Source organism: Arachis hypogaea, chromosome 7 (genome assembly GCF_003086295.3).
Source record: "Arachis hypogaea cultivar Tifrunner chromosome 7, arahy.Tifrunner.gnm2.J5K5, whole genome shotgun sequence".
Lineage (NCBI taxonomy): Eukaryota > Viridiplantae > Streptophyta > Magnoliopsida > Fabales > Fabaceae > Arachis > Arachis hypogaea.
Genome location: NC_092042.1, coordinates 74633152 through 74647979, shown reverse-complemented (window position 1 = coordinate 74647979; position 14828 = coordinate 74633152). Strand labels below are relative to the sequence as shown.

General features: G+C 35.3%; 1 protein-coding gene across 5 annotated transcripts; it reads right to left on the bottom strand.

Moving 5' to 3' along the window:
* Window positions 1-2075: 2075 nt before the first annotated feature.
* LOC112703466 (E3 ubiquitin-protein ligase DA2L) lies at window positions 2076-14828 on the bottom strand. 5 transcript variants are annotated; one of them, XR_011864146.1, is made up of 10 exons: window positions 14584-14828; window positions 13515-13760; window positions 13126-13177; window positions 12997-13042; window positions 12795-12876; window positions 12559-12703; window positions 12351-12459; window positions 11028-11094; window positions 9536-10235; window positions 2076-2664 (listed from the first exon to the last, which is right to left on the bottom strand). XR_011864146.1 is itself a non-coding variant. In XM_025754921.3 (9 exons), the coding sequence occupies exons 2-9, from the start codon at window positions 13704-13706 to the stop codon at window positions 9660-9662; spliced, it is 1269 nt and encodes a 422-aa protein (XP_025610706.1). In that variant the 5' UTR covers window positions 13707-13760; window positions 14584-14828; the 3' UTR covers window positions 9348-9659. The 5 variants fall into 5 exon arrangements, 2 of the variants coding, with proteins under 2 accessions (XP_025610706.1, XP_025610708.1); XR_011864148.1 differs by having other exon boundaries at window positions 12351-12456; XR_011864147.1 differs by lacking the exon at window positions 2076-2664 and adding an exon at window positions 8868-9007.

The window sequence follows — 14828 nt, the reverse complement described above, 5'->3', positions numbered from 1 at the left end:
TCTTTGACCAACCAAATTCAAATATAACTTTCACGTTCATTAATCTTTAAATAACTGTTCCTGCCCCTTGTACAGCATGAGTAACTGCCATTAATTATCTTCACTCAATATTCTTTTTCGATAAGACTTATCGATCAATCTTACCTCTTTTTGTCGATGAATCCTTTTTCGATAAGTATTACATTCTTCGAAAAAAATACCCATCGAACTTCGTCTTCGATGTCTTCGACTTTATATATTTTCCACCTAACAATATGTAATCCAGTGAAAATAATCTTATAAGGTTTTGTAGGACAGAAACTTGAAGTGGGCAAAAATGCTACATTAATAACTTGAAGTGGGCAAAAGATCATGCATGTAAAAGGATAGTGGATATCGGATATCATATATTTGGAGAATTTGAACAATGCATGTGAAGCTTAAATGCTTATGATATCTCTTCAACCACTCCATTGGACCAACCTCATTATATGTCGACGTCCATGCCTTACATACAATTAACCAAATCAATATATATATAATAGCCATCATATTATTATGTATGTATTAATTATTATTTGGATCGATCTGATGTGTATTATATATACATTATTATATAATCGAAAATTTTTTAGATTTGATGCTAAGCAAAATCATAATATATTTTTTGTATTGTAATATTTCATTGTTCTTCTTAATATTAGATGAAGAGTAATACCAAAAAGATAATAACTCAAAATTATTTTATTTATTTTATCATTCATAAATGTATATATGTAATATTTGAAATTATATATTTATCACATATAAAATTATTTATTTATTCTAACAATAACTGTAAAGTATAAAATTAAGAAATTTTGGATTAATTTATACAGGGCGAATTAGACAACACCTTTCTTTTAAGGGGGACAAAAGTTTTTAAGGAAAAAAATATTTATGGCTAATAATTTTATGATGTATTTTTAAATACTTTTAATTATTTTATAATAATACCAAACTGATTTAATATATTTATTATTGATTATATTTTAGGAAATAATAATGACGTAACACATCATATGGTGTTGTTCTCAAATGAAATTTTGCATGATGAATTGATACAAAGTGTCTGGTTCTGATTTGTTCTCACTTGCAACATTAATGAATCGGAGGCCCAAACTCTCATTCTCAAGCTTGTTTATCTGTACGGACTACGGGACATTGAAGCCACAATTACAAAGTAACCACTTGCACCCGACCTCATCAATGCAAATATTTTTTATCCTTTATTTTTATATGTTTGGGATACACATTATATTCGTCTTGCTATTTTGTAAACTCACGTGACTAATATTTCATAATTACCGAATCAATAGGGAGGAATAGCAATTAATTAAGTACAACTTAGTCAACGGCAAATCATTATTTTGAGATGCTGGCAAGAAGCAACAAGCAAGACTGCCGGCGTGCAATGCTGACCCGACTGTGATCATTATATTTAAAAAATAGATTTAGATCTTTTAAATTTTAAATTTTACCTGAGAAAATGAAATATGATCTTTCATCTTTGTATATTTTTTTTAGTTCTATGTATAAAATAAATTCATTAAATTATAAGAGATCATACTTTACTCTCTTAAATAAAATTCAAAATTTAAAAGATTTAAATTTTTAAGGAATAAATTTATGCATCAAAATTTGTCCTATGTCTTTTTTTTTTTTTTTGGTTGCAAGTTTGTCCTATTTCAAAGTCAAAGTATTGTTCCGCTTTGATACATACAAGCCGATATCTATATACAAAGACAATTACATACAAAGCCCAAATAGTCTACTCTTTCTTCAGGTTCGTATACTACTTTCATTGAGACCTTGATAACATTTTTTTCCTACGTTACAGACAAAAAAAAAATGAAATAAAAAAATTTGCATCAACTAAGAAACTCAATCATATCAAATTATTTATCAAAATATTTTTATTTAATAAATTTTTCATATGAATATTTTATTCTACAGAAACTAAAAAGTAGTTAATGGACATTGTCGCCAAAAAGTTCTCCGAAGAATCATATTGTGTGAATACTGAAAAGAAAATAAATGGCACAATTAAAAGAATATGAAATAAAAAATGAAATTGCGTCATTGCAACTCAGTTAGGCACAAGCAGGAGGCTATTCCTAACAACCTTAAATCCTGATGGTATCTTTAGTTATCTATTCTTTGTGCGTCTCAATAAAGTTACCAACTTACCATGATAGAAGCTATATTTCTTTGATAGCAGGAATGCCAACTACAGCAAACAGGTATAATTGTCCGCCAAACATTTTTCATTGTTCTTGTTCCGGACCAAAAAGAACATAACCGACCAAGTGATTAAGACCATAAATCGACTTCATGGTATAACAGCAAGATACCACAAAGGATTTGCCATTATATTTCATAACCACCGAATTCCAGTAAATAAGGTGCCATAATGAATACTTAATGTCGAAAAAACGAAAGCCCAAAAGACAAAGACTAAAAGGAAAAGGTCAACACTAGGTAAAGACACAAAACTCACTTACAACCTCACACTCCATTAACTTTAACATCGAAGTGCCTTGCAAGTTGTCCTCCTAACCTGATTCTATACTCGAGAAAGTTGGAATCTCCCGTCTCCACTTCTCCAGGTCATGACCTCATTTCGAGCACGAACAATTCTATAAACTGAACCAAAATGATTGGTACAATCAGATTAATCAATATTCAATAACTAGTCATTTGAACATTCCCATATTCCAAAAAAAAAAACAATTAAAAAACTGCTGAACCAATTAAACTAGTCCAGTTTTTTATTAGAAAATTGATTAAAACGTTAAATTAAAAAATGGAAATTACATATATTTTATATAAAAATATTATTTTGTTATATCCAATTTAACTCGGTTAAAACTCATCCAAACTTTTAAACCTTTGAATTTTTAACTTTGCTAGTTCAATGACCGATCTAATTTATATATATTTTATATAAAAAAATATTATTTTGTTAAATTCAATTTAACTCGGTTAAAACTAAACTAAACTTTTAAACCTTTAAACTTTAATTTTGTTGGTTCAATGACTGATCTGATTTGCAGAACTTGACATTTTCTATGCCAGCCATAGATTGATAAAACAATAAAAAATTAAAATTAAAAATGAAAAACTTGCATGAATAGTTAGCTTATTCATGTTAGAGATCTAAATTCCTTTTTGTGTATGTAATAATTTATTGGCCAATAAAAAAATATAAATTTTTTTTTAAATAAATAAAATAAATATTTTATTTACCAAAATAGACAATTCATAGCATTTTTTCAAAAATACGTAATGTCTTATTTCGTTTACAGTGTAAACGAATTAATATTATATGTATTTCATTTACACTGTAAACGAAATAAGACACAAAACGACGTGGTCGTATCACGTTTGTGCACGTAGTGTGTAACACTCTTATTTCGTTTACATTGTAAACGAAATAAGACTAGACGACGCCTACATATATGTATTTCGTCCACAGCAATTGTTTGTACCTTAAACCATCCATTTCTTCAATTTTCTCCCACTTATACCCTTCTCTAATCAAATATAGGACTTACTTCAAGATTATGGCGCACGATGATAATCACGATACGAACATCAACTGACTGAATGCAACGTAACACATTGCGGGGGCAGCTGACTTTGAGGTTGGTGTTATTCTTTGTTTTATGTTTATGTTAAAGCATAGATGTGTTGCCATAGTAAAAGGTACTTTTATGAAAGTAGTATGCAGTAATTGTTAGACATATGAATATATTGTTAGGAATGGTTTAAATGATAGAGTGTGATGTTAGGTATACTTTGACATGGATTTAGTAGTTAAATGTTTATTTAAATTGTTTTCCTTTAAAATATGTTATAAAAGCCAATAAGCTATAGCTCAAATAGCGTAGTTTTTACATATTTGCCTAGAGATTGTGGGTTCGAGTCTCACTCCTAACTTTGAAAAAAAAAATGTAGGTTATTAAGCATATTTTTTATGACTTTAGTTATTAAAATAGTGTTATTAAAAAATTTTGGTAAACTTAATTATGTAAGAAGATGTGAATGTTTCTATTTAGTTAACATTTAAGTAACTGGGTTTTTCAATTTAAATTTGTTTAAGACTTAAATTAAGTTATTAAGTTGATGGTGTACTTGTTGTGAGTTATTTAAGTAAATGTTTTACATAATTTAGCTTATGAATAAGATGGAAAATGAATGTTGTTATTAATTATTTAATTAATTAATTTTATTTACATTAAATTATAAACACGTTTATTAATTTGGTTACGAATTTTTTATTTAGATATTTTTATTTAAATTAAATTATACAGATGTTTGTTAATTTAGTTATTCTTACTTAAGTAAATATTTTTATTTAAATGAATTTACAATGTAAATGTATGTAGTTATTTGTTAAATTAGTTTACTTATAATTCAAATTAATTTGTTATGTAAACGATTGTTGATAGGATTATTTACTTTAAAATTTTTATAGCTTTATAGATTTACACATTCTTGATTCGGGTGTTTTATTGTTTACCAGAAGTCTCGCCTACTTCCCAAGAGAGTTAGTCACACACTCTTACCACCGGACGCTATTGTCCCCTACCCGAGGGAGGCTTGCTTCGGCAACGCCATGCCCCTCAAAGATTTCGCGTTTGACAACTCCCTAATCACGGCACATTTGAAGCGCTGGCGTCTAGAGACCCACACCTTCCATCTGCCTTGGGGGTGATTGCACCATCACCTTCCAAGACGTCGCGTACCACCTCGGGATGCACGCTAATGGAGAACCCGTTGGTGGAGGCTTTTGTGACTTCCATACATGGTACAGGACAGAGGCTTGGGAATTGGTTGAGCGGCTACTCGTGACAGGTCTCCTGTAGTGCTGCAGTAGAGAGCGCAGAGGAAGGAGTCTTTCTCCTTGAAGCTGACATGGCTTTTGGAGCATGTCCGACAGATGCCCGATATTAATGATCCTTCCACCCTCCGACAGTACACGAGGTGCTACATACTGTTGATGATCCGGGGTTACCTGATAACTGATAAGTCCAATAATACGGTCCATCTCTAGTGGCTCCCACTGCCAGATGACTTTCAGAGGTGTCGTTCTTTGTCCTGGAGTTCTGCGGTGCTAGCACGGACGTACCATTCCCTATACTCTACAACACACCGCTCCACCACAGACATCGCAGGATGCACTCCTCTGCTGTATCTTGGATCTACCAGAGATTTCCTAAGTGGTGTCCACCTGAGCGACAGATTTACATGTATTTGATGGCTATGATGTAACTGTCCCGTTTGGTTTTACTTTTCTTCGTTTTCGTAATTCAATAACATTTGCAACTAAGTGAATTGTGGTTATTCTTACATCTGTCTACAGGTTGATTGGCATGACACAACAGTGTAGGGACCAACCCGAGCAGAGAGTCCTGCAATGGCATCCGAAATTAGATCAGTCACTGTAGGATGAGGTACTGGGATTGGTATCGACTGCACTGCTGTGTTAAACACTTGTGGAGCAAAATGTGCTTGATGATCCAAGACTGTTGGATTTACCAAGAGACATGCAGCCTATTGCCAGCCAATCTCAGGACGTCCTAGACCTTCCTATGGACGTCTCGGACCGTCGTAGGCGGGTCAGAAAGGTTCGGCTGGACACCCGGCAGCCTACCTGCAGAGACAGGGGTGTTGGGGAGCGCGGAGGAGCCGGAGGGACAGTGTTATGCCTCGTAGGGAGCGCTTGGATGTAGAGTCCAACAAGGAGGCGAAGTATCACCAACAGGAGGAGTACGGTGATGTCCCAGATGACCAGGGTGACTCACCGCCTTCCCCACTACCACCACCCCCTCCTTCACCTCCACCAGCGACAAGGTTAGTTGTGCATCTGCGCCTCGTCCCTTCCTAATGAACAACTACTGCAACCTGTCGTTGATGCATCGCACGATGGCTGAAATTGGTAGATAGCATGTACCTCTGAGCACAGCATTCATGCACTTAGAGAAGTTCGTCATCATGTGCCTAAATCGGCGTTTGCTATTGCAGTGTTAGAGCCAGATCTCTTTGTTGAATCTTCTAGCCCAATTCGTCATCTCCCACGACAAACCCCTCAATGCATCCATGTACCACTCGTACCCAACCTTGCTTGGACTGTAAGCAGCATTTATAAGATACTGCTTTCCCTCGGCAGACTTGAAACGAGACATGAAGTTCGCCGCCATGTGTCGGACATAATAAACGTGAATCGCTTTAAGAAGATGCCAACCACTATCGCCTGCTCTCAGTGCAGCTATGATCGCTTGAGATCTATCAGAAATAGCCAACAGGCCTTTCTATAGGGTCATGTGTCACCTCAGATTAGTAAGGAAGAAAGACCATGACTCGATCGTCTCGGACTCGACAATTGCAAAGGTCACAGAAAGGATATTGCTGTTACCATCTTGTGCCACCCCAATAAGCAAAATACCACCATATTTGCCATACAAGCGCGCCATCGATGAAGATGAACAGCTTGTAATGCACCAAAGCCTCCACACAGGCAGGAAAAACCCAAAATACCTTATCAAACATGCTGCAATCACGCACTATTACGTGTCTATCATAGTACGATACAGCATTGATCTCACATATCGTTCCGGGACAACAACTCTGAAGTGCTTGCAACAACCTAGACACCTTAATGTATGACTCCTCCCAATTACCGTATATCTGCGCAATTGCCTTTTGCTTCACTATCCAGACATTTCTGTACAAGGGTTTGAAGTGATAGTTTTACCTAACTGCACCTTGTAGGACAGAGATGCCGACGGATGGGCTCAATTGTATCAATGGCAGGATGACACAGCAAATGAGACTGTTGTCCAACTTGCGGTGGTCTTGAGACATAGTAGGGGCTAAACACGTGTACGCTTCTCCTACCCTACGCACCTCCCTAACAGAATAGAACAACCGTGATTGACATGTACAACAAGCATAACAATGATAATTGAGAATACAAAATACAATTAAACTTGAATTTACCAATATCTGAGATTTTGTCAAAGAGAAACACGAAAACTCCAAGGGTAGCCTAATTCATATTGTCGGCAATGCACATGACACTTCAATTGATTCGACTCTAGAACTCGGTACTCAACACTTCTAGGAATGCTGTAATTCTTGACTGTCTGCAGCACTGCATCTTTGCTTTTGCATATGTGGTCAACCTGAAATTCCACACCACCGTCTAAGTTGTAATCGTCTTCACCCGTGTTGGAAAATGCATTTTCTCTTCCATCACATCCAGATCCAATGTATGATAGTGATTGGGGACGGATGACAAGGCTAGAATTGGATACAGGACAGGCAAAAGATACCAACGTGATGGCTCACCGGGGTCTCCGGTACAAACTCCTCCTTGTCATCATCTTTAGAAGAACCACTTTCATTGCTATTCGCAATATACTCCTCGTCTGAGTCCTCACCGTCAACGTCCATGTCCTCCACTGGGCTAGCCACGTGTATCAATTGTGGTGCTAGAGGTGAGTCATCCTGCACAAAGTCCGACTGTCTAGATCCACCACCGCTGACATCACCAACATCCGCAGAAAACTCCATCACTTGTTCTGCCATAATTCTCCCATGGATGTCAAACATCAAGCACACATGCTCGTCGCCATGGAGCCAAAATAGACAAAAACGAAAAATTCTGTTTCCCATCAATGCTAGCATCCTATACCTCACCCTTCCGATCTATTTTCTCCCGCTATCACCAACGCTACTGAATATCAGACTTTTTAGCTCGGATAAAAAATTTACTCGCAAGATACGTAACAGAATGAGATTATCACTCAAATATCACCTCGTTATCACTGTTTCTCATATGACAGTTGGGATATATACTTACAACCAAATATCCACACTACTACTTGACATTTTGGTTTATTTTCAAAAGAAAGAGGTAGAGAAGAAGTAGTGAAATGTTTGTGAAAAATATAAAGGATTGCACATCCTTTTATAGCTGCTGAAAATTTGCCGTTAAATATCTCGTTTACACTGTATACGTCATAATTATTCATGTATCTTGTTTACCATATAAACAAATTAATATTGCATGTATTTCATTTACACTGTAAACGAAATATACACGTTTCTTGTTTTGTACTTTATTTCGTTTACCGTGTAAACAAAATACATTTATTTCATTTATAGTGTAAACAAAATACATGTAGTATTAATTTGTTTACACTGTAAACGAAATTAAATTTGTTTACACGGTAAACGAAATTAGATATAGGACACATTTTGATAAAAATACTACAGATTGTTTATTTCGGTAAATAAAATATTTATTTTATTTATTTAAGAAAAAAATCCAGGAATATAACACTAAATGGATGCGCCCAGACGGAATTAAACTAGATCAAAGAATTGAAATCAGTTCCTTGTTTTAGAACTAATTAATTAAATAGAATTGAAATCCAAATCACCAAATGCAGTTCTATTTTAGTGAAACTAGCCATGTTACACTCTATGGATGCAGCAAAATGAACTAAATTGGAGGCAACAGAGGTTGGAAGAACCGAGTAGGTTAGAGTCAGAATGAGAAGCAATTCTTGTGATTGAGAGAATGCATTTCTAACTAATTAATTTTCTAACTGCTAAACTAACTCTAACCAACTAATTTTCTAACTGCTCAACTAACTCGCACTTCTGTTCAAAAGTACTAAAGTAAATCATACCAAATATATATTTTCTCTTTTCTATCCCTCCCCCTCTTCTTCCTTCCCTCCCTCCTCCAAAGCACCCCGCTCCAGAAAAAATAAATAAATAAATAAATAAGTTTCAACATTCTTACAAGTGCATTCCAAATCAAGGAATTTAAATCAAATTTAATTAGAAGTTTATACCAAACTAAATTCATCTCAATAATCAAGTTTACACGTTCCAAAATACCCTGCACGAGGAATGTTCCATTCAAATAACGGGATAGTAACAAGATCTGTCAACTACTACAGTCATCAACCTGAATATGGACAATTTCATTGTCCAAAGAAAAAATTGCTTTACAAAAGCGCTCTAACACTTGCTGAATACTACTTTGATGCTAATTTTGAAGAGAATTTAGATCTGTCACTGAGAAACAATGAGATTTTCGTTTTTATTTTATTTTGTTATTTTCTCAGAGGAGGGATTAGGAAGGTTTATTTTGGCTAATGAACATACCATTATCATAGTTTCAGATCCACTACTCCCTTGGTTAGGGCCAAACGACTACTAAGATATGCCGTAGAAATTTGATTTTCTTTTCTTGCTCATTGTATTGTCTAAAATGTGGCATGTTACTATAAGAATGAAAAGACATCTTTCAAAAAAACTATTGAAATTTTATAAAACTATATACAGAAAACCAATAAGGAGGGAGGCACAGGGCATCAAACACTTTTTTTTTTCTAAAAAATGGCATAAAGCAACAAGCTTTGATCAACTGGAATTAATAGTTTTCCTTTGACATCTATATACATAGATTCGCATGAGAAGAGAGAATCACTACCTGATCGAACACATTGCACACGTGTGTGATCTGCTTAAACTCCCAACGCAAGACTCAGCCAGCCAAATAGCCACAACAAGCATCATGACTTTCAACAAAGATTGAACAGTACCTCGACCAAAAACTACTGCCATGAAGCACCATGTCCACTTGACATTGCTTGAGCTTCAGCTAAAGAGACAGCCATAGCTAGCATCATCTGCTCCTCAAAACTCTCGGGAACGATGGGGTTTGTAGTACTTTGAAGGCCTCCATCAATGTCCCCAGATTGTGGCAACGATATCTCATCACCATCTTCAGCTGCAGCAGAGCTGGCATAGCTAGTTGACGTTTGAGCCACCTCCTGTCCATGAACTATGTCCCATTCACCATGACCCCTAGTCATGACAGTATCATTTGTCGGCACCTCATTGAGGTTGTCTGTAGGTGTATAACTAACCATATCTCTACCAATCCTGTTATAATACCTTCTGGAACCTTGTGTGTTAAATGATGTGTTTTCACTGGTGGAGATTGTAGATGAATCTCCAGTTACTTGTTGACGCTCAGCAAGAGCTGCAATGGCACAAGCAAGACCGCCAGACGGGGATGAGGATGATCCAGTCTGTAGATCCATGACAGGTAAAGCATAGTGAGGATCAGCTACGTATTGTCCAGAAGTAACATCGGGGAAAGATAGATTTCTCTGCTTGCCTTTCTCCTGTAGTGTAACGTACATATTTTAAGTCAATGAAATCTACGAGCACACACAGCTCAACAGAATCAGAGTGGATTAAGGTAATCCCACCCTTGTACTCTTATTGAACTCAGAAAAATGCAGAAGTACTGTATGAAGCAGTAGAACAGTAGAAAAAGAAAGATAGGGGCTGATATTAGAGAGCCAGCCTCTCTCCTAGCCTATTCTCACTCTACTCCAGAATCTGCCCTCTACCACTCCAATCTATTACTCAAATACTTGCAAGCTCTCACGCTTCCCTCACTACCTGATCCTAAAGAGGATCTTGATCTTGACAACCTTGCCATAAGTTTTTTATGTGAAAAGTGAAGGATGATAACCAATAAAAGGCATGGGATTAAATAATAAAAAAAATAAATAAATATGAAGGAATCCTTTCTGCAGTAATTTAAGGATTAACATTTAAATGAATACATGCAAGCTAGAGACAAAGATCAATTCTGAATATTCACATCTTTCTTTCACACTAAAATCACTTTAAGCATAACATAAAGAATATGATGCAAAACAGAGGATATTGCACTCCTTTGGAAGAACTTCCTTACTTATTTTCATCATTTTCCATAAGCAAAATAACTGGCAAGTGGAAATTTTCAAAATTGATTGACAACATGACACCAGAAAATAAACTGTGCGGTTAGAAGATTTATTAAACAAAGTTGTTAACATCCATTTTTATAACAGGGAAGCGGTTATCTTGAATTTTAATACACTCAATCAAAATTGAAGGTAAGCATATTCAAACAAAAATTTCACCTGAATAGAAAGCCAGATTGCTTCCATGACCATTATGTCTTCAAGATCAACATCAAATTCATCATCTCTGCAGTTTACAGCATTCGGCGAAAAGAAAATTAGGTGTCCGCAAAGTAATTTTAAAACATAAAAAAGGACCCATGTGAACAAGATACAAGTATTTAATACTTGTTGACAACAAGGCATCAGCGAAAATGACCAAATATATAGAGATGGGGCTCTGCCTATTATACATCATACAGGTAGGTATTCAATGCAAAATTAGAACGTGAGGATACAAACCTCATAAGTAGTTAGATTTGGACATGGCAGAATACGACAGATCACATAAATCAAATACTACATACATTGCATAGGGTGATAAAGAAAATAGTTAGGCCAGTCTATGATTAAAATGGATAAGGAGTAAAAAAGTTACAATTATCATTTATACCATTCTGTGATACCACACATACTCAATTAGGAGAAATTTTTATTACAAAAAAAAAGGGAAGGATGTGACCATGCAGGCTAGGATTGTCTAATACCAATGCAGAAACCATTATATGAATAGCAGATAGTAATATATGTCTGATACAAATAAACAGTGGTAAATTCTACTCGAATCATCAATTCTACTTATTATCTACCATTTGCAACAATGCATAATGCTAAATATTTTGTTATGTATTTATACTGTTAGACCAAACTATAAAAACAAGTAGATTTTACTTGTATCATATTAGAAATGTTTGTTTCATTCCCAATCCAAATAAAAACACAACCATTATCAGAAAATTTTATGGATAGTAAAAATATCAACCCAATCAATACATAATAACACTTAGTGGTTGATACTTTTTGACACAAGTGAGGCCAATAATGGTTATTACAATACTAATTTTATACACCGAACCTACACCAAGTGTTTCATTAATTTATGATTTGAATCCAAAGCTTAGACACAGACAAATGCAATCTATATAATAGCACTTGGTATTGTTGCGATCATAGTGGGTTGAGAATAGGTCACAAGATAACCTTAATGGTTTATGAATCCAACCCATCATAGACATGGTAGGCTCAATCACCTATTCGGACTAGTTCGGGAAGGATAATGTGTTTTTCCTTTTTTTTTTATTTTTAATATTGGACTCAATACTTGATATAATGCTCATAGGAAAATCTAACACCAAGAAGAATCCTCAAACCATTTTCAAGAAATCAGACATGTCAACTGATTTTCATTCCCTCATTGATTTTTAGGTATTTAATACCATATGTGAGAAAATATGGGACATAGAAACATCGAACATATCATGCAAATTTGGGAAATTGGTTTACCTATTGGTCCTCACAGTTGGAGGCGGTGGTCTAAACATAGAGGTGGCACATGAGTCTTGAGATGAAACAATTTCCTCATGTTCAACAACAGAAACTGAAGATGCAGCTGCTACACAATTTGGAAAGGGAGAACAAGAATAATTTCTATTAGCATGATCAGTCAAATAGAGACATACAGACAAAATGAAGAACTTCCTCAAATAGCTACCTGCATTTGTGCTGTATTCAACATCTGCAACTGCCACATTCACATTGGCAGATCCTGTTTCTAGTCTTTTATGCAATCTTTCCTCTTCATCCTGAAGTTCTTGCTGTCGCATCCTAATTTTGGCTTCTATAACGCGTTGCTCTTCCTGAAAAATAATGAGGGCGTATAACTTGATTCAATGTGAAAGTTTCCAAAAATGGCATTCTTAGACAATATTCATGGTAGATATAACTTACAATCTGCTCCAACCCCTTTTCTTCTTTTGATTTAACGCCACGATACTCCACAGCATAATTTGCTGTTTTGCAAAAGGGACATCTTGTGTTGTTAAGGCAAGCAATAGTTCTAATACTAAAGCAACAAGAGAAGGAAGCTGTCGTATAGACAATAATGAGTTATGTATTCATATTGTTGAACGAAAAAACTAGTAAAGGATACTGGGTAGGCCGAGTTGAATTCGGAACTTTCATCTGCAAAAAGCACTCTGCTAGAAGGAAAGTAATCAGGTTACATATAAATGTAATCACAGAACATACAACCAGAGACAAATAAATAACCAAATAATACCTGTACAAATACTTTTTGTGCAACATCTTGATCTGTTTAGACTTGGATAATACTAAATTAAGAAGAAAAAGGGGGAAACATCAAATTGGATAATCGGAAAGAGACATAATCAAAAATTAAATTTTCAAGACTTTAATACAAACAGCTCATATATTTTTTTTCCCTTATCTTTGGATCAAGTAATTTGTGATATATATCTAAAACTGACATGCTACATCCTCAGTCGTTTGGTTCAAAGGTCAATAAAAATAAATTAAACCCAATATACGTGATCCCAATGCCATAATTATAGTTTAATTGTGCATGATGAATTGATTAATTTGTTCATTATATACGTTAAATAATACACAAAGAAACCAATAATGTGTAAAGTATGTTAGAAAGCAGACCAGAAAGCAAATTGGGCATTCTTCCCGATCCAATGCAGTTTCTTCATCTCCAGGATAGCAAGGAGCAAGCTTCGATTCGAGTATAAGCTTCCTCAGCTTTTTATGATCAACATCTTTATGATTATACAGCCCTTGTGGCCTTGTGAATTTTTCATCTACCACTTGCCTCCTCCTCCCAAGTTTATTACCCATCCAAAGAAATTAGTTCTCCTTCTTTGCTATTGACACCTTGAATTCTTCAAGAGACTAAGCAATACAACAGCAACATGAGTAAAAAACCATTCTTCACCAAAATTACTCAAATTTCCATGTCAATATATACATATAGGCACAAAAAATTACAAAGAATGATTGACATATACAACCAACAACAACTAAAGAATCTAAGATACAAATACAATCAATAGAAGTCCTTTCTGCTCAATTCACAGAGATTATTGCAGATACACATTCCAAAACCCCTGCAGTGGCTTATGAATAATGCAGACACAAACAAAAACAAGTAAACATGGTGCAACAGAAACCCGCAAATCCCACTTTACCATAGAATCACTCAAGAAGTAAAACAAACAAGCTTTCTTTCAAATTCCCTAAAATTCATTGCCCAAACGACAAAAGCAAACAAAAGAAAGTAAAATCCAAAACAAATGATAAAAGTCCAGCTTGCAATTCAAGTGGTTGCATTTAGAATGTTCCAAAAACAAAGACTCCTGGATTCGTTAATAACCAGTCAACAATTACGACAAGCTCATTCCAAATGAATTGGAATTGGCAAACAAATGACAGCGACAATACAAGAACCCTAATTGCAGCTCGGCGGAGCTCCAATTGGGGAACAACACGCATTGGAATATGCAATTAAGCAAAGAGAAACGCGACGGAAGAGATTAAAGACCAACAAAATAGCACAAATTGAACCCAAACTTGAGTGCCAGAACCCAGTGAATGTGAACAATAACTATAATAAGAACTGAAGAAGCTTCTTGAAAAGCAATTAACAGTGAAAGAAAAGCACTTACAGGGAAGAAAATCGAACAGGAAGAGAGAAAATTGGGAATCGGAAACGTACCTAAAATCTTGCGAACAGAGAGAGAGAGAAATAGACGGGGATTTTAGAGAGAGAGAGAGAGAGAGAGAGAGAGAGAGAGAGAGTTGAGAGAAGAAAGGAAGGAGTAGTAGACGAGAAAAGCTTCATTTCCTTCGCCTATTCGCCAATGAAACTCACTCTCTTTCACGCGCTTCCCTGCCGCGTGACGCTACGCCGCTCTGCGTTTGTTCACACTTTACAAACGTTATTTAAGGGAATAGCAAATT